This window comes from Euwallacea fornicatus, chromosome 10, assembly GCF_040115645.1.
Source record: "Euwallacea fornicatus isolate EFF26 chromosome 10, ASM4011564v1, whole genome shotgun sequence".
In the NCBI taxonomy this organism is placed as follows: Eukaryota; Metazoa; Arthropoda; class Insecta; order Coleoptera; family Curculionidae; genus Euwallacea; species Euwallacea fornicatus.
The window spans coordinates 2631409-2650037 of NC_089550.1; the positions used below are offsets into that span (position 1 = coordinate 2631409).

Below are 18629 nucleotides of genomic sequence, written 5' to 3' on the forward strand. Positions count from 1 at the left end.
CAAATTTTACGGTAACTTTTAAGGTAACAGAAAATTATGCAAGGGGGCAGACCAAAATTCTCTTTAAGTACCAAGTTTATTCCTCACTCTTAAGTAGTTGTGGCTCGTTCTGGGAAGAAGTGCGTCGTATTTATAACTTTTGTCTTACTATTGCAATTTTAAGTTTCATATCCCTATTACTGACGATTAAGGTCTTATTGCCTTCCCGAAAAAAAAAATAAACACCATGAGCTGCCACTATTCTTAGATTCTAGACGGAGGTATATCACCCGATTCAAAAACAGTCCAGTAGTAAAATAATCATTAAACACCGATAAAACTAATATACGGTTGAACGATCGAAATATCAGTAAAATACGCACTTAAACACAACTAAAAATGGGATCGAACAACCGTGACAATGCCAAGCCAAAAATGCATTAAGTTGGATTTGTAAACTCTGCTATTCGCGGTCATCGTTTGCTGTTGATGCGTTTTTTCGGTTTTACACCAAGTTCACAAATCATTGTTTTGCTCCATTGTCTCAACAGCAAGCGAATGACTAGAAAAACAGGGAGCAAATATGCTTAAAACCTAATTTTTCCTGGCTTTCTTCGCACAGTTTTCTATGCCGGCTACCGGCACCTGTGGAGCAATAGACCTCAGTAAGTTTTGCTTGCTGTAACTGCCAAATAACGTTGTTAGTAATGATACTCCATATCCTGTGGCTCTTTCTCCCTGCAAAAGTTTGACAAATAATTAAAAATTTTAAATGTTGTCGACTGTACATACACTATGAACTGGATAGGCCATGTCCACATGAATCCACGTGCCCGGATAATCGAAGCCTAAATGGGAAGCTATGAAAAGTCCGGCACAGCTGGCTTGCGCATTATTCCTGTCAGATACAGAATTCTTCATGTCTGCAACCGCAGAGGTGAACTCAGAAAAGTGCAATTCTGGGCAAAATGGCAGGGGAAACGCCAAGTCTCCGGAAGATAACCCTGCTTCCAAGACTGTCTGCTCCCAATCACCATTATTGGTAAGGAAAGCACTATGATATTTTCCAGTGGCTATTCCCTACGTGAATATATTATTTATAGTTCTAATAGTATTTTCTAAATGGAGAATGTACCTGAGCCCCAGTTAATGTCGCCATGTCTAAAATAATGTTAGCTTTGAGGTCTTTGCTGGCATAAACCACACCGTCCGACAAAACAAGTCGGCCTTCAGCGTCGGTGTTATTGATTTCGACGGTTCGGCCGGAGTATAACGTGTGAATATCGTCCGGTCTTAAAAGAATTTTTCATAATAATATTGTTACAAGCAGGTAAAATAGGAATCATTTAAATTAAGGCTGATTTCAGTACCTGGTGGCATTGGGACCAACCCCATTCTCAGCCAAACAGAACACAGCGTGAAGGTTCTCCTTAAAACCTGATTGAACAGCGGCGTAAAACGCTCCTAAAACTCCGGCAGCTCCCCCGCAATCACGTTTCATGCCTGGCATCGCGGTCTAACAATTTTAATTTACATTATTATCAATAATTTTTTGGACAACCTACGCAAATGTAATTTAGGATGAAAAATGTCGTGTAAGAATTAATTGATAATCAGAGAATGAAATTACCGACATCTCTGGCTTTAAAGTAGACTTACCTTTCCCTTAAGACTAAGGCCGCCAGTGTCATAAACAATACCTTTGCCTACCCATGCAATAGTCTGTGTGGCCCCTTCAGGAGTATAGCTTAGCACCGCCAAAGCTGGAGGCACCTTAGCAGCCTTGCCTACTCCATAAATACCCCCAAACCCCCTTTTTTCTAGCTCTTCATCGCGAATTATCGTTGGAGTTATTTTAAGAACCTTACCTATATCTTTTACTTGCTACGGAATCGAAATCACATTGTCAAATATGTCACTAGAAGAGAAAATAGAAAACATACAGTTAAAAAATCATCAACAGTCATATCATTGCAGGGGGCATCTACAATTTTCGCAGCCAATCTGACTCCAGTAGCCGCATTTTCAATGCACTTTAAGTCATCATCACTCAGCTGTGGAGCGAGAGCCTCTCCAGCAATCTCTTTATTAACAATTACAAATTCAACTGTAACAGTTGCTTTATCCGACTCACTGACCTGAGCCCCTGACTTTCTTGAATATAGGGGAAATGCCCTTGCCACTGCACAAGCACTAGCATAGATTTGGGGCTGTTCACAAACAATCTAAAAAAAAACAGACTTCCCCTCTGACAAATTTTTTTATCTTCTTGACAAACATTGTCTTACCACAATATTCTCATCAACATCTCCATAAACAGAGCTTTGCACAATCTTGGTGATTGAATGAGCCCTGGAAGGAGTATTGTGCCTGCTACATTTAACTGGTAAAGCAGCTACTGTAGCCAAATTCAGCCAAAGAGATCTAGTATCAGTTGGAGAAGGGTGTAAGCTGGACACAGCCAATTTAAAAGTTTCTTCACTAACACGGGGTTCTAGTTTAGGCTTAATATCATTAAAGTGCAGTTGAGTCAAGTGCTTAACTTGGCCTATTATTAGTACAGGGGTTGATTCTGGGTCTGATTTTGTAAGCCCTGATTTAAAGAGCAAGTTAGCCATTTTTTTGGTCCTGAAATTAGAAGTTAAATTACTGCTGGATATTATGTGGTTTGTATCTATATTATTGTGTATATAAAATTTTATCAGTGTGTCAACAAATATTTTTATTCTTGAAGATTAGGTGTTTATGGAGATTTATTTTGGTTAATTGGTGGATAGTAACTATCATTGATCAAGCAATAATGCAAAGTGGTTAATAATTTCAAGTTCTTTTCAATTGAAAATATTGCTGACTGTTCATAAAGTTGTTGTTAGTAAAAGGATGCATGTTCGATTGAAAGTTCATTGTGTTGCTTCATATTAAAAAAAAAAAAATTGAAACAGCACTATAATACCTTAAGTGACCTTCAAGAATAAAAGCTATTTGTGGCAGGTGTCACTGCTGTAAACCAGTGCCGGATTTAAAAAGGTCGGTCTTTTTGGGCAAAGAACCAAAGATTTTTTTTCCTTTATTGCCATGGAATATTTATCCAATTTACAATAAAGGAGTATTGGGGAGGTTTTAGGGTTTTTTGCTCTGTTTAAAATCGAACGTTAGCTTAAACTTGCAACGAATCGAAGGAAAATAATACAACATACGATATAAAAGGCACAGTTTCGTAGTTCTTCAGCATCTTATGGACATTAAAACTCGGAAGTGAATGGAACAAGTCTGCCATTAAACTTACCTACAGCCCTTATAGCCCTTTGTTGCTAACGAGTAAAGAAGATTATTTCTTCGTTTAAGGAAAATTGAAGAATGAAACATGAAAAAAGAAAAAGTTATGAAAAAGCACGATAATGACTTTGTTTACAAAAGTTGAAAAAATGGGCGACTTTTTGTCACATTTGACAGTAAACATCGAGGAGATTTTAATCTGAAATGGTTGAAATGTGGCAGCCATGTAAGCACTATTTTAGTGTTGAACCTGACGAAACGTGCATGCACGATGGGTTTAAAATTATTTATTAGACATTCAACTAATTTTAGTCTAAGATTTAAACATGTAACTAAATAATAATGCCGAACTTCCTGAAATTCCGTATATTACGCTTGACATTAAAATATAACAGCAATTGTATTTGTTATTACTGAGGCAGAGGTCCATCCCATTCAACAATTCGACAATCCCACCAAATATATTTCCCCTTTAAAGCTGTACCATCTAAGGCCACAAACAGAGATGATCGAGCCCCTTCGTCTATTGTAGACTTTCCCGTGCTATTCATGTCTGTCTTGACCCATCCTGGATGTACATGGTTTATTGCAATGTTACGATTGGGCAATTCTTGATCAAATATTCTTTGTTGGATAATGGTCAAGGCACTTAGCCCCACTTTTGATACTGAGTAGGCATTAGTGCCCCAACTATTTTCGACGTTTTTACCTTCTTTTACAGACCTATAATATATTTTTTAATTAAAATGCTGCAATTTATATCTAAAAATTACTTGCCTGACATATTCTTTCATTAACAAGTTCAAGTTCTCAATAGTCAAATTAGGGTCTTTTAACTTGGCCCTTAGATCTGCAGAAGGAATTCTGCCCAAGTGGCCTGCAGAGCTGGATACATTTACAACCCTGGCATTTTCCCTTAATAATGGGAATAAAGCCTCGCACACCTTCAAAGTGCCAAAATAGTTCACTCCCACGTCTTGTTCAGCCACCTCACCCACAGGCAAAGATGTCTAAAAATGACCTATTAACTAACATCTAATAAGAAGCACTGACTCACTGTTGCAAAAACTCCAGCATTATTTATGAGAATATCAATGCCTCCTTGTTGGTTCTTAATGTGATCCCTAAATTTGTTAATACTGGTTTCACTTGTAATGTCTAGTTGATGGAACAGGGGGTTGTAGCCCAGGGCTTTAAGCTTACTTACTGCTTCTTGGCCTTTAGTTACATTTCTGGCCGTTAAATACACATCTCCTTGGAATCTCTCACAGAGACCTTTGACTATGGCAAAGCCTATACCTTTGTTACTACCTGTTACCTGTATATAAATATTATTGATTAATAAACAGAGGATTGTACTAAATACTTACAATAGCTAGTTTTTTTAAAGACATTATGGGAGTTTACAGATTTGTACTGGGTATTACTTTTCATATTGGGAATGTTTATATATTTGAAATAACATATCTAATATTGTGGTTTTGGAAGTTGCCATAAGTAAAGGTATTTATATGTATAATATACGATTTTGTGGGTCGGCTTAAGCCAGGAAAACAGGAAATTCGGCTTTTTCAAATAAAATATTTTAATCAAAGGCTCGTGAATAACAAAATATAACAGCGATAAATAGAATCAGGGTTATACATATCTCAAGTCATTTAACATATTGTACTAACAGTTTATTTACTTTTGTCCTTCCCTTCTACTTAGGGGAGTCCAAAGAGAGACGAAACATACATAAAACAATTGATCCAATAACTACCGATTAGCTGATATTTGCGGCGATCATAGAATTGCATGTTGCCATATCTTACTAATTCGAATTTTATATCCTGCGTTTTAATGTGCCTTATCTGTCATTTCCATGGCAACAGTCTTTGACACTCTAAACTTGGCAATAATGTTTGTTTATATATTTTTTTAATTGTGAAGTCGTTTTTTTTCTCAGTTAAAATATTTATTAGAAAAACGGATTGAAGATACAAACAGTTCATCAAGTCAATACACTTTACTTACCTTCCTTTATTTATCCCTGTATTAATCACTCTGCAATTAATTATACATTACATATTTAGTGTATAAGTATCTCCAGTGTTTCTATCGGGTTTCTCAATAGCAAGTCATGACTTCAATTAAGAAATTAGCTATCGTAAGTACCACCATTCTATTATATTACGTTGCTATTCAGTTTGATGCCCTTGATAAGCTTAACTTCAGGTTACAGGTAGCAACAAGGGAATCGGCTTTGCTATAGTCAAAGGTTTGTGTAAAGATTTTGATGGCGACGTATATTTAACTGCTCGAGACGTGGAACGAGGCAAATCGGCAGTTAAAGCTCTTAATGATCTCGGCCTTAAGCCTCTTTTCCATCAACTGGATATAACTGACCAACTCAGTGTGGACAATTTCTCCAACCACATTAAAACCAACCATGGAGGCATTGATCTTTTGATCAATAATGCTGCTATTGCCTTTAAAGTATATATTCTCAATATGCAATTAAATCATTCTAATTTTAATTGGTTGAAAACAAATTTAAACTTTTAGAATTCTGCCCCAGAACCATTTGGAGTTCAAGCAGAAGAAACTATCAGGGTGAACTACTTTGGTACTTTGAGGGTGTGTGAAGCCTTATTTCCCTTATTAAGGCAAAATTCCAGGGTTGTCAATGTATCCAGTTCTGCTGGACATTTACTAGTAATTCCTTCTGCTGAACTAAGATCTAAGTTTAATAGTGACATGCTGGATGTGCCCTCTTTAACCAAATTAATGGAGAAGTTTGTTAAGTAATGTACTAATATTATGCAATAGCACAGTTTAATGGGCCATATTGGTTAGGGATTCCAAAGCTGGTAAACAAAAAGAGGAAGGATGGGGCAATTCTGCTTATGCCGTATCTAAAGTAGGAGTGAGTGCTTTGACTTTTATTCAACAAAGAGTTTTCAATGCTGAAAGCCTTAATAGGAATGTGTCAGTCAATGCAGTGCATCCTGGTAAATATAGTAACAATGTTTGGTTTTGGGAATGCAGGAGGTTGGTTTAGGATATGTTGACACCGATATGACCAGCCACAAAGGACCCTTAACCATTGAGGAAGGAGCCAAAGGCCCTTTGTTTTTGGCTCTCAATGCCGATCTGAAGGGGAAGTATGTGTGGTTTGACTGTTCTGTGGTTCCTTGGGATCAGAAATTAAACTAAACAAAGATAATGTTGAAGATATCTATGTAAATAATCTATATGCATATATTTGTTTCAATACTTGATAATAAAAGTTTTTTGAAAGCAGGAAGTTGTTTTTGTTTGTCCTTTCTTCATATTCCCTTTTACATTTTTAGGCATCAATATTAAGAAACACCCTATAGTTTTCTACGATCTTTTATTTTCTTATTATGCTGTTGTAACAATCACACGGAAGTTTACAACATATTGTTATTTTATTAGAAAGTTTTGAGTATTTCAATTTGCTAATGTAAATTTTCTTCTTAATTCGTCTTATGTGCCTCTACCGTCATCTAAGCTATGAAGTAGTTCTAAAAAGAGAAAGAAACGTTATGCAAATTATGTTAAATAGAAAATTACTCTCGACTCAAGTCTTACCTCTCGATCGTTTTCATAGAAGCATTGAAAAATCTTGAAGGCCTTGTCACAGTGATCGTTAATTTGGTCTTAAAAATGAACATATAATGAGACAATTAATAATACAGAATATTTCAAGCTTGTACCCTACGTTTTAGGAAAGAAATAGAAAATATAATTGAGGGTTTGATTGGGAGATTTATATTTGCCGTACAGTCTTGCTTATTTGTATGAATCTCTGTTTAAGTGCAAATCGAATTTAATGAGAAAGAATGCAGTAACGTAAGGTTGGATTTGCCATAGTAGCATGATAACGTACATAATATGGCAATTAGTAGGTTCCGAGGTTAGGTAATTTCTTATATTAACAGATGGCACCAGGTGTAGGAAGATATAGTATAAGTATATTATTATGCCGCTCCTCAAACTTTTTATTCACCATATTGTCAGCAAATATTTGAAACGCGCGTATATACATTACGAATGATATTTTCTTTTCAAAATCAAACTCACTCTTACCGGCATTGTGTACGCATGTCGTAAAGGTATTTGTCACTTTACTTCTTAATTGCTCAGGAATGAGCTCTCCGAAAGCCTCTAAATCAATGCTACCATTCTCGTCCATCTGCAAGTATTTGAGGTCCAGTTTCATATATGAGAAAGCAGAGAAAATCACCATTAATAACTTACCACTCCACTTTCGGCCATTAAGCACTTACTGTAACACTAAAACCTCAGGTTACAAACATTTTACGGAAAAATTAAATATGCATTACCTTTTGGAGTTTGTTTTCGTCTTCAAATTTCCCGTTCTTTAGTTTCTCAATTTGGTCTAATTAAAAGCAAATTTATTATCATTCGGCTATTCGATAATAATTACTTATTGCAACAGTAAAAAAAATTACCTTCAGAAATTCCAATTTGATCTACACAAGTCTTGTGCAGGGTGGTCATTAGTTCTCTTTTCTCTTCGCTTAAAAGCTGTTGTAACAATTACGGATCGTAATAAATGGATCTCTTATTATTCAAAAATTACTCACAGAACTGTCGAATTCGGCAATCGCCCCAGTAGCAATAAGCAAAAGCACCACAACCGGATTAAACATCTTTATGCAGATTTCTGAATCTTCGTCAAATGTTTATTCGTTTTATATGGACATTACCGCCATCATGTGATGGTCATTAATTAAATTGCACTTCAACGTATAATTACCTGCAATCAGAACACTTTTCAAGTCATTGTTCCATCGTGAGGAGATGAGATCATAAAGGGGGAAAAAACTGGAAATTTCATATCTGAGTTTATTAAAGGTACACTCATGTAAACATAACAATAAATTAATAATCAACTAATTATTTTTGAATTAGCGACAATGTTGCTAGCGTAACAGCCCTTACTGGGCACTAATAATCACTTCCTTTGCTACTACATAATTATTCTGTAATTATTATACAGGGTGTAACATATCATCATGGAGATATTTCAGGGAGCGATAGTACTCTGCAAAAGAATAAAATGCTAATAGACGCACGGTCGAAATACAAAAAACACACAGGGTGTAATGTTTTTTTGTGTCATAAAGTATCTCATGCTTTGCATTTTTTTGGAACACCCTATATAAATTCTGATGCAAAATTTAAATTTGTTCTTCAATTTTTTAGCTTTTTGATCTCTTGCAGTGTTTGCGCATTTTTTAGTGTTTTCGTAGAACGTGTAAAAATATCTATCGCTACAGATGCAGAAAATCTAGCCTGTCCTCTAATTCCAGACCCCATGGCCGTATTTCTGCCATTTTAATAATTTTGTTTTGAATTTGGACGTTTTGCATTAAGTAAACGATTTAGTAAGACGTTTGAAAGAAACGTGACAGTTTAGCACCCTCTATATAGGAAATGGTGCTTTTTCGACCTTAAGTCTATCAGCATATTTTTATTATTTTGCAGAGTCCGCCCTGTATAACCACTCTCATTACCCATTCTCACACAAAACTATGTACAAAACCCGATAAACCTAAAGAAGCTTCTTTTTCTCATCTTTAGACTTGATGCAATGGCCCTTATAGCAAATCTCAGTTTCATGGGATACCTCAGTTGAGGTCGAGGTCGAAATTTCGACCTGCTTGGGTCTTGTCGCTAGCTCCAAGGGGGAAGTGGCGGTTTCTGTAGTCTCCTCAAGTGAAGTCGTTGTTGTTGGATCTTCAGTGATCTCTTCCGGGAATATCGAAGGAGTAGCTACAGCAGTTGTCGCAGTTTCGGCTTCTTTGCTGGCGTTTTTGGCAAAAACCCCAAATATTTCGTAAATGGTGTCGAAAATGTTCTCCTGAGCTTTAGTCGGCGATGGAGGGGTCGTGACCACATCTTCCGACGGGGCCTCAGTGGTAATCTCAATTTCAGTACTCTTCTTGGGATAATTAAGCTTTTCAATTCGGTCAAATGCATTGATGACACTTTGATAGTTCTGAGACTCAGAGACATCCAAGGGATCCGCAGGTCTGCTCTTCACAAGCCTCCAAGATCCTTTTTTCTTGCTCTTTTTATCCTCACCAAGATGTATCTCCTGACTGCTCTGCGTGGTGCTCCCTTCGACGGCCAACGCTAGAGGCTTCTCATTGATGCCATAAGCTATGGTAACCAAGCTATTGGGGTGGGGCAGGTATGTGGGGCTATCAAATGAAGCGTGGGCGGCCTGATCTTCAGCCTCGCGAACAGTAGTAGCGTCGAACTTCTGCAGGAAATTAACGGGGTAGTTTTGACCCGCGACATCCTCATCTTCACTCTCCCTCTTCACGTTTTCTTGAGGTTTATAATGGGAACGACCTCTGGTCCTTGGCACCCCAGGCCTCTTAGTTACATGATGCTCTTGAGGCTTCTCTTCGTTATTGGAGGTAGTTTTCCTTGTGGGAGCTCGAGTCCTGGCCCGAATTCTCGGCTTAGTCGTCTCCTCTTCTTCATACTTAGAGGTAGTAGTGCGGGGAGTGTATTTAGGCCTAATTTCTCCTACGAATCGGACATTAGACGACTCCTCAGGTTTCTTTGAGGCTTGAATGTTTAAGTTTGAGGGACTGTAGCCCGGTTGTCTGATAAAACCGAAAAATTCCTGTTCTTCCGGTTTTTGTTGAAGGGGCGGCGCTGTCCTTGCAGGGGTGCTAGAGGGCCTTGCTGTCACTCTAGTAGCTGAACTAGCAGCGGGGGTTGTAGTGGCAAATCGGGACCTGCCTCGGCCCCTGCCTCTTATGGGAGCTTCGGTGGTAGTGGTAATTGGGGCGTTGTTGTTCAACACCCCCCCAGATTTAATGGTATACCTCACTATCGGCTCCTCAACGCGCTTAGGAAAGAACTCAGCTCTTTTTTGATCCGGAACATCAGTCTGCAATTCAGTGATTGAAGGACGCGTGGTTCTAGTGTTGTCATATTCTAAGGGTTGCTGCTCTGTAGTAGTAGTTTGCACATTGTAGATTTGCTGATAATTTATTTCTGGTTCAGAAGTGACTGTGGACAATGTATCTAGCTCATTTGGCTGTACCTGCTGCTCTCTGCTATTAGCAGGCTCAAAGATCCTCTCAGAGATTGGTTCCCTGTAAAGTTGCCTTTCAGTGGTTGATATGTCGTTTTGCAAAGGCCTTCCTCTAGCTCGGGGTCTCTGCGGCACCTCTTCCTTTGTAGTCTCAGAGCTCACCACAGGCCTCTCCGACGAAGCAGAAACCCTACTCGCAGGACGTCTGTTTCTCTCCGAGTGCGCCCTCCTCGGAGCTTCCGTGGCACTAGTGGTGATTCTAGATCTTCCGCGCCCTCTATTTTTGTTTACCCTGGGGGTAGTACTGGCTTCAGTTGTTGAGGACAACACCTTAACGTCGTCAGTAAAGACTTCTGGCTCGATTTTGCTTGACGGAGTCGATTGAGGTTTGGTAGATGGAGCCAATAAATTGGGTACCAGCAGGGACCTCACTGCTTGGTCTTGAAGGCTAATATAAGTTTCATCGAAATTGGGCTGGTAGAGAGTGTTAAGAAAGCTCTGATGAGATTCTGGCTCTTGAATTGTGGATTGTTTGGCTTTTTGATCTGCAGCAGAAGGCGTGGCAGTTGTTGGAGCGTCATATATCTCAGGTTGTCTATTAGTGACTAGAGGTCGCTCGTGTATTTCCGGCTGTCTATTAGCAACTAGAGGCCGTTCGTGTATCTCTGTTTGCGTATTCGTAATTGCAAGGGGATCGTAAGTCTCTGGTCGCCTGCTAGTAACTGGGGGACGTTCGTATGTCTCTGGTTGCCTATACAAAGGCCTTGCAATGTCATCGTCATTCACCTCGAAGTTATAGCTAGGTTGAGCGCTAGTCCTGCCTTGATTAGGTTCTCTATTTTCATAGTTAGTCACCTCAGAAGGCCTAAACCTATGCCCAGCAGTGGTTTCTTCATATTTTTCAGTGCTGACATCAATTTCATAGGGGGATTTTTTAAAGTAGTCCCTGGAGGGCCCCAAGTTGAACACATTCGCTGGGATGTTTTCGATTTCAGTAGTTTTGTCTAGATCAAATTTAGGCAACTCATAGTCGAATGCAGGAGACTGAGATCTTCCAGTTTCAAAATATTCTTCTGGTAAATAGCGATTTGCGCTGAAAGGAGTGGTGGACCTCCTAGGAGGGTCAGTCACTTGGTCCCGTAATAAAGGGGGGGTCACCGGTGATTTCACTTCAAACTCCTCTAGCACCGTGTATTTCTCATCAGGTTCTGCTACTGCTGGCGGTGGTGTAGGGGTCGTAGAGGTAGTCGTGGTAGTGGTAGTGGTACTTCTACTTCTACCCCTAATTCTTGTTTTGCTTCTCTCAGTAGTACTAACCTCCTCTTCGTAAGAATATTTACTCTTAGTCCTCTCCTGCTGAGGCCTCCTAGTGGTGGAGTGCTTGACCTTATTGTGATTACGTTGATCATTTAGATCGTCGTTAATTTGATGCAACTCAAACTCCTTAATGGCAACATCAATGGGGCTAACGTTGGACAACTGCGGTTGCTGGGTGGCTGCTTTATTCACTTGAGGCAGGTAATAGTCTTGCGGCCTGCTTTGAGACAGAATCTCCTTCACGGGATTTAAATAAGGATTTGCTTCTGATGTGCTTCGAGGACTAAACACTTCATACGTCTCTAAATTAGAGCTGTATTGAGGAGGTTCGATAAGTTTGGCCTGAGGCACCGAGACCACTACTGAGCCTACATGCGGGGCTGGTAGGGGGATTTTTGAGTATCCCGTAGGAGTCTCATAACTGACTGGGGCAACAAAGAACGGTAACTGATCGATTTTCCTTTCGATGCGATTCCCGTTTATGTTGTTTAGATAAGGAAGGGGGAATTTAGTGTAGTACCCTGGGGAGTCTAAATTCGAGGGTCCAATGAAGATCTTGGGGGAGTTTGCTGATATTGAGTCTTGTACTGAAATGCTTTTAGCTCCTCTAAGAACGTTGAGAACATCAGTGATTTCAGCCTTGTCATGGGATTCGAGAAAAACTGCTAGTGGGGGCTGATGGGGCTTTAACTTGGGTTTTTTGGTGGTCGAAGCCGCTTCCTGTTGCTTCAAAGGGTTTATATCATCTCGGAATTGCTGTTGAAGTTTATGGGCCTGCAGCGATTGCTGCAGGTAATCTTTCTGTATGCTCTCTAGCCGAGATTGTTTATCGGGGTTAAAATCTGACTCCCGATATAAAGGGAGGCTTGTAGGGGCGTTGTAAGTAAGAGGTCTAGATGACTCAGTTGAGGGGTTGAAAAGTAATTTTTGCTCTCTAATTTGTTGATTCTCAGTGGGCCTAAACAATGGGTCTTGATAGGAAGGGGTGCTATAGAGCTTTTGTTCCCTAATTAATGCCTGCTCCACCGCTTTCTCATCGCTCTCCACCAAAGGTCTTGCTAGGAATTTCTGTTGTTTAGGGACACTGGAATATGATGCCAAAGGAGAGTTGTAATTGAATTCAGTTTTTTGTTGTGTGGAGAAATTGGGGATTTGATACGAGGGCAACGTCGAAGGGGTGCTATAAACAGGCTCCTTGGTGATTAATGGAGCTTTCTCAGCATTTTGAAAATTATTGATATTTGAAGGCGTACTTGCAAGAGTGTTATAAGCAAATTTCTGTTCTCTCAAAGCGGGCCCACTTGCAGAAAAGTTCTCCAAGGGGATTCTGAGCTCTGAAGCCTTGGAATCGGGCTGCTCAGCAAAATTCGGCCGCAAATTCTCCACTGGCACATAAACCAGCTGAACACTTTCTTGCTCTGCAGGTCCTGAAGGAATTGCCGCAGGGTTCAATTGTATTGGTCTCTTATCACTTCTATTTCCAATCGCTTGATAAAACTCGTTATTAATACTTGTGGGATTTAATGAATGATAGAAACTGCTGTTGAAGGGTAATTGATACTTTTCGTAGAGACTTGGAGCATCTGGAGAGGGCACTTTAGGGTTGACACTAGGCACTGGAACGTAAGAATCTGATGGCTGCTGTAATGGAGCATAAGCACTTTTTTGCTCCACATAGGGCGATAGCTGCTGTCCATTGTAGTAGTTCAATTGCGGCTGTCCTTTTGCTGGAGGCGGAGGAGGAGTTTCAAATTTATACTCCGTAGGAAACTTTAACTTTCTAGGTCTAGGGTCTAACACCTTCTTCGGGGGAGTTTCTCTTAAGAACTGCTCAGGTTTCCGTTGTTTTCTGAGGTTGTACTCATGCTCCGGCAAAAACTTCTGAACTGGAGCTTCCAAGTTGAGTACCCTTTCGTTAGGGGCTTGTCTCAGCTCTACAATCTCCGAGGCACTACCCTGATAGTTGTTCGGAGTTATTGGAATCCATTCGCTGGTGTCATAAGCCCTTTCTCCTTGAGCCTTTATGTGTACAACAAATATGCTGTATGTTATAGAGAGTAACATCCATCTGTTTTCCCGAGGTATCTGAAACAAAAATTGGAAAGTTAAGATGGATGTTTGTTTGATTATTAGATGATTTTGCGTGACAATTTGAATGAATCAAGAATATGAAGATCGTTGTCTCCGGTTAATTTAAATTATCCGGTTCCAATGAATAACTCCGTTTTAAGATTATAATAATTTTACTTTCACTCGTCTGAATCGAATAAAAAGGAATATTGTTATGTCGTGGTTCGATGGACAATTTTATGCACTTAATGCACTTTGCTTTTACGAGTTAGTTATACACTCAGTGTGGCTGGACTAGAGCTTTTTTCGACTGAGTAACATCGCAATGATGGGATTATTTGCCTGTTGCCATAGACGAGGCGAGGTTTGCCTAATAGTTTTGCTTCTTATTTAATCATTATTTAATATAGTTTAAATCCCAAAGTTAATCTTTAATTTCAAGTTTTTGGTAGTTCTGACGTGGGACGAAGGAAAATGCTTCAACACATCAAGAAATTCAATTGCTTAGTGGGTTCCACATATTATTTACCAACTTCAAAATTCCTTGAACGAATTGCTCTTCTAAAAATTTTTATTCGCCATAAAAACTCCTGTAAAAAGCCCTTTCCCTTCCCTGATGAATTGAATAATCTGAGTATAATATCAGCACGTTGGTTTCTTGACAGCAGTGGCCAAAGCATCCTTCCGAAAAGGCTCCATAAGGTGGTTGGTCAGTTCAATTGTCTTGCTGTGTGCCTCTTCACGGAAAATATCTCGCCATTGAAACTATGTGATGGTAAGGCAGGCCAGAATACTTTATTGGCTATGTCTGGTGGGAATTCTCGTTTTTTGTGTTCCATTATATCACTATAGGACAGCAATAGCGAAACGAAGTCGAAGTTCACATGCTCTGCAGTTTGTTAATCAGCTCTTCTATCAAATGTGATTTCGAGTTTCTGATAGAACTATCCGTTTGGCCTGCTTTTGGGTACAGCATTCTTGTCAAGTGTTTCGCAATCGCTTGTGTAGTGTAGTTCACAAGTATTGTGCGCAGAAGGGGTCTTAATCTAGCTATTAATGGTATATTCGGTTTGTGACGTGGAGAAAGTGCTATTCACCACATTGTCAGGAAATAACTTTTCCATATAATTATTATCTCATATTAACCTTTATTTGACTTTCATTTTTTTTTAAATATAAGTACCAAATGCATTTAATTACGCATGTGTTTGTAAAAAAAAAGTTTCCTTTTCATGAATTTAAATCTTTTCAATTGTTATTTTCTGCGTCGTTTAGTGGATCCTAATGCGGTTAATTCGCTTTTGCTGCTAACCATAGTGGAAAGTCAGAGATTTTTCCTATTCGGAGACTTATTAGATGTAAAGCCCATATTTGCAATATATAATTATTAATATAATAAAACTGAGAGTACGACGCTTGGCACCTTAGATGTATTTGTCATTCTAGCAAACTCTATTTGGAGGAGAAATCGTTCAGGTTACGAATTTACTACTCATTTTGTTATTTTCAAATAAATAAAAACGAGACATTCGCCACATTGTCTCAAAAATAAGTTACTTTAAACTTTACCTTTACAGGTTTACTCATAGATGTCACTAGCAGCACATCATCAAATAAATTACGCATTAGTTTGCTGGGACAAGTACATTCGCCACTTCGTCAAGAATTTCTTTGTAACTACATAAAAAATTTAGGCTAAACAATACTAAGCTGGACTAACCTGAACTAATCACTTTTCATGCATTTTAGTATCGTTGAATCACATTAATTGGATAATATGGAATTTTTTATTTTTTATTTTGCGCCTTATTGCTGTATTTTGTTTTTAATGCACACAGAGATAATTGGCGATAAATTAATTTAATGCGGTTATGGAACGCAACAGTTCCTTATGGTCATAACTGCGCCCGGAAATGAATATTCCAATTTCATGGCGATTCTGAGAACATATTACTTCAATACTAAGCGAATAGATATTACGGAATGAGAAGAAAATATAAATGAAAAGTATAAAAATGTGGTTAAGTGTTTTGTTGCCAGGAGAACAGCTGTTATGACGTCTTGAATAAAATGTTATGAGTTGCCATTCACCGATCTGTCAAGAAACAACTAATCCCAATTAGGCCCGAATATGACATTATTCATTATTATTACACTTCCTATTACAAAATATCGTGTTAAATCACTCACATATTTTTTAAATTAAAATTGTCGTTTTGTTACGTTGAATAAAAACGTGTATGTCGCAAGACTAAATGTGAAAAAAACCGGGCATGCAAAACGGCTAATATACCTGTAAAAATGAACGATAATTGGTGACTTTCAATTTTATGCTTAATAAACCACGACTTTCATTACACTTAGCTCAGAATGCGATGCTTTTCTGCCCAACAAGAACACTTTTCTTTAATTTAATGTGCTTGCATTTTGCACTTAATTGACTGATTAATTACTAGGCACTTTATGAGACGTTAACATATATATGGGAATTTTTTGAAATATCACGCGTTTTTGATAACTAGACATACATTATCAGAAATTAGAGCATATAGCGCTAAAAGTGCACCAAGAGATATGAGGAGAAAATTAAGAGGAGAAACCTTGTTTTCTTGTCAATGACCAGATATGGAAATGCTGCTTTGCGGAACTGAAAAGTGGGCAATTAGACGGCGTGGTGGAATCTCGCCAAGGAAAGTGGTACTCGGAATCTAGTTACGCAATTTCAACCAAACTGAGATGATACAGTTCGGTAGCTAGGTCCCTATACGTTGCAGAACCGCGAAATTATTTATTAAGCACTGTTGTCACGACCTGAATAAAACTAGGTGATACTAAATTGATTTCTAAAAATTAAGTAAACATTGAGAATTTTGTGAAATTCTTAACAATGTAGAAGGGCGTTCCGGAATATCAAACATTATTGAGACATAAACAATTTGTGGAAAAAAGTTAATTCGCCTTTTTGTACAGATGGTCCAATGAATAAATCGTATAAACAGTCTTAACGCTTGCAAAAAGTAATAGTCACACGTCGCCATTTCAGAGTTCAGTTATAACTGTTATGTTATAAATTTCATATCGTGATTGAATTTAAAAAATTGACCTTTTGTGTAGCTATTTACAGTACTGATCTTGTTACAAATAGACTCAACCTTGGCACTGCTTTTGTTCGATTTCAAACCTCCCACCTGCAATTAAAGCTTTCTGACTCACATGCGCCGCCACAGGCCATTTCAATCAACACGTTCCTTTCATCTCAAAATTTGCATAATACCGTAAAAACAAAACCTTTTGGAGTTCATTTTCAATGAAATACACTCATTTGCATTCAATATAAATGTTGGTTAATTGCCAATAATGCATGAATAACGCCATTGTGCGTGACTTGAGTTCAAATCAGATTCTTCACATCAATTGGCGTGTGTTATAAAGAGCTTACATTGCATTGTTCGGGCATATGCTTAAATGGTAAAAAGTGGGCGCAAATTCGAGAATAGTTCTTGTAGGTGAAGCACAATTATGTAGGTGCGGCTTTGAGGAGCATTGATGTGTGTTGAAAGACGTTGTAACGGGGTGGTAAATTCGAGTTCGTGAAAACGTAAATTATAGATAATTTAATTGGTCATATGAAACACGACATATAGCACTAGTTCTAGTGCTGACGTAACTACTCCTCATTAAATCAAAGGGCTTGCCCACAGATGGCACCAGAGAAAAACAAAACACGTTAGGCATTTCCTGCGGGATGAATTTCTTTCACCGCATTGTCAAGAAGAGCCTCGAAAAATTCACTTTTCTGGCGAAACCGTCAATATACATAATTTATTTTTAATATAAAATAAATTATTTTTGCCCATCCTAAATGTAGAAAAATGCCACAGGCCAGTTAATGATAAAAAATTAATTCCATCCAGGCAGCCCTCCTTTCGTTTCACCAACCAAAGACAATTGTTTCTTTGAAATTACTTTATTTACATATAAACAATTTTTTTTTGTTTGTTTTAGATAGTATCCCTTACCATGTTCAAAGTAAGCGAAGATAATCCAAAAACAAATATCCAATTAGAGGGAAAGGAAATCGAAAGGCACACGAGATAACACCTAAGAGTAACTGGTCACGACCACCATCTCAAGACACTCTGCTGTTTCACTGGACACACGCTACTGCACCACTTCGTATATCCGTTCGAAGAAAGTCTTAAGGAGAGTGTCGACCAGGCTCTTATACGACACCTCCAAGCTATTGAATAGTGTGCGATTCGAGGGGGGAATCAAATATCATTCAAGCCCTTTGTCGATGCTTGAAGTAAGTTGAGAAATACTGAACAAAATGGAGGGACAATAGGCACCAAAAAATCGTTTTTTGATTTTCAGCGCAATCCTTACAAAATGGTGATCGCTACGTTTTCTTCTAAAGAAATTTGTTATACCCTTCAATAAGTCTTCTTCCTATGTGGGAGATTTAATATATTAGAAAGATAAATAATTATGCTAAATTCTTATTGTAGTTTTGTTCAAAAAATTAGTATTTTTGCATAAAATTTTCACTAAATACGCAATGTAATCGTTACGGTTGCACCATGGACAATTAAGACAATCCAACCGACCTGGTCTCTCTCCCCGAAAAAAGGAATAAATACCGAATACTCCTAACTATTGCTATTGCACATTATACTCCTTTTTTTCGCTAACGATTGTTATATAAAATTCAATTAACCGCGTTTTTTATGGCGGCTTTTAATCCATTGGTCATAGGTTTCACGGGGGTGCCGTATCAGTGTTATTTAATTTGTTCCATGGCCGATGATTCTTTATCGATCGATCTAGTTATTCATCATTAGCCTAGGAAACTTAAAACTAGAAATGGGTGGTAAAAAAACTCTATTTGACTCAAATA

General features: G+C 38.3%; 5 protein-coding genes across 6 annotated transcripts in view; 1 reads left to right on the forward strand and 4 right to left on the reverse strand.

Moving 5' to 3' along the window:
• Positions 1-57: 57 nt before the first annotated feature.
• On the reverse strand, positions 58-3422 carry grsm (granny smith). The gene is made up of 8 exons (XM_066286452.1): positions 3266-3422; positions 2268-2607; positions 1923-2204; positions 1639-1863; positions 1350-1495; positions 1115-1271; positions 772-1059; positions 58-717 (listed from the first exon to the last, which is right to left on the reverse strand). Exons 1-8 carry the CDS (start codon positions 3343-3345, stop codon positions 574-576), a joined length of 1662 nt encoding a protein of 553 aa, XP_066142549.1. The 5' UTR covers positions 3346-3422; the 3' UTR covers positions 58-573.
• Positions 3423-3606: 184 nt separating this feature from the next.
• LOC136341457 (carbonyl reductase [NADPH] 1-like) lies at positions 3607-5050 on the reverse strand. The gene is made up of 4 exons (XM_066286458.1): positions 4626-5050; positions 4313-4573; positions 4033-4265; positions 3607-3978 (listed from the first exon to the last, which is right to left on the reverse strand). The coding sequence occupies exons 1-4, from the start codon at positions 4647-4649 to the stop codon at positions 3666-3668; spliced, it is 831 nt and encodes a 276-aa protein (XP_066142555.1). The 5' UTR covers positions 4650-5050; the 3' UTR covers positions 3607-3665.
• Positions 5051-5238: 188 nt separating this feature from the next.
• LOC136341456 (carbonyl reductase [NADPH] 1-like) lies at positions 5239-6540 on the forward strand. The gene is made up of 5 exons (XM_066286457.1): positions 5239-5404; positions 5473-5733; positions 5803-6041; positions 6094-6248; positions 6299-6540. The coding sequence occupies exons 1-5, from the start codon at positions 5378-5380 to the stop codon at positions 6451-6453; spliced, it is 837 nt and encodes a 278-aa protein (XP_066142554.1). The 5' UTR covers positions 5239-5377; the 3' UTR covers positions 6454-6540.
• Positions 6541-6614: 74 nt separating this feature from the next.
• Positions 6615-8017, reverse strand: LOC136341463 (general odorant-binding protein 83a-like). Its single transcript, XM_066286470.1, has 7 exons — positions 7872-8017; positions 7737-7812; positions 7608-7663; positions 7522-7557; positions 7351-7456; positions 6853-6920; positions 6615-6785 (listed from the first exon to the last, which is right to left on the reverse strand). Exons 1-7 carry the CDS (start codon positions 7935-7937, stop codon positions 6768-6770), a joined length of 426 nt encoding a protein of 141 aa, XP_066142567.1. The 5' UTR covers positions 7938-8017; the 3' UTR covers positions 6615-6767.
• A 754-nt stretch (positions 8018-8771) lies between these two features.
• LOC136341446 (proteoglycan 4) overlaps positions 8772-18629 on the reverse strand; it is a 38855-nt gene continuing 28997 nt past the window's right edge. The window contains exons 1-2 of one of the 2 annotated variants that reach the window (XM_066286441.1): positions 17752-17912; positions 8772-13747 (exon numbers count right to left, since the gene is read on the reverse strand). In XM_066286441.1, the coding sequence (XP_066142538.1) occupies positions 8843-13747; positions 17752-17754 (4908 nt within the window). In that variant the 5' untranslated portion in view covers positions 17755-17912 and the 3' untranslated portion in view covers positions 8772-8842. Of the gene's footprint in view, positions 13748-17751; positions 17913-18629 lie in introns of those variants that run through there. The other variant, XM_066286442.1, reaches the window with a different exon arrangement.

Coding starts and splice junctions, on each gene's coding strand:
- grsm (XM_066286452.1), bottom strand. CDS start 3,345: ATGTTTCATTCTTCAATTTTCCTTAAACGAAGAAATAATCTTCTTTAC. Junction 1,496..1,638: donor GCCTTAGTCTTAAGGGAAAG/GTAAGTCTACTT, acceptor TAAAATTGTTAG/ACCGCGATGCCAGGCATGAA. Junction 718..771: donor TGGCCTATCCAGTTCATAGT/GTATGTACAGTC, acceptor AAACTTTTGCAG/GGAGAAAGAGCCACAGGATA.
- LOC136341457 (XM_066286458.1), bottom strand. CDS start 4,649: ATGTCTTTAAAAAAACTAGCTATT. Junction 4,574..4,625: donor CTTTAAAAAAACTAGCTATT/GTAAGTATTTAG, acceptor ATTTATATACAG/GTAACAGGTAGTAACAAAGG. Junction 3,979..4,032: donor TTAATGAAAGAATATGTCAG/GCAAGTAATTTT, acceptor AATATATTATAG/GTCTGTAAAAGAAGGTAAAA.
- LOC136341456 (XM_066286457.1), top strand. CDS start 5,378: ATGACTTCAATTAAGAAATTAGCTATC. Junction 5,734..5,802: donor ATGCTGCTATTGCCTTTAAA/GTATATATTCTC, acceptor TTAAACTTTTAG/AATTCTGCCCCAGAACCATT. Junction 6,042..6,093: donor TTAATGGAGAAGTTTGTTAA/GTAATGTACTAA, acceptor CATATTGGTTAG/GGATTCCAAAGCTGGTAAAC.
- LOC136341463 (XM_066286470.1), bottom strand. CDS start 7,937: ATGTTTAATCCGGTTGTGGTGCTTTTGCTTATTGCTACTGGGGCGATT. Junction 7,558..7,607: donor ACGAAAACAAACTCCAAAAG/GTAATGCATATT, acceptor CTGAGGTTTTAG/TGTTACAGTAAGTGCTTAAT. Junction 6,921..7,350: donor GACATGCGTACACAATGCCG/GTAAGAGTGAGT, acceptor TTCATTTTTAAG/ACCAAATTAACGATCACTGT.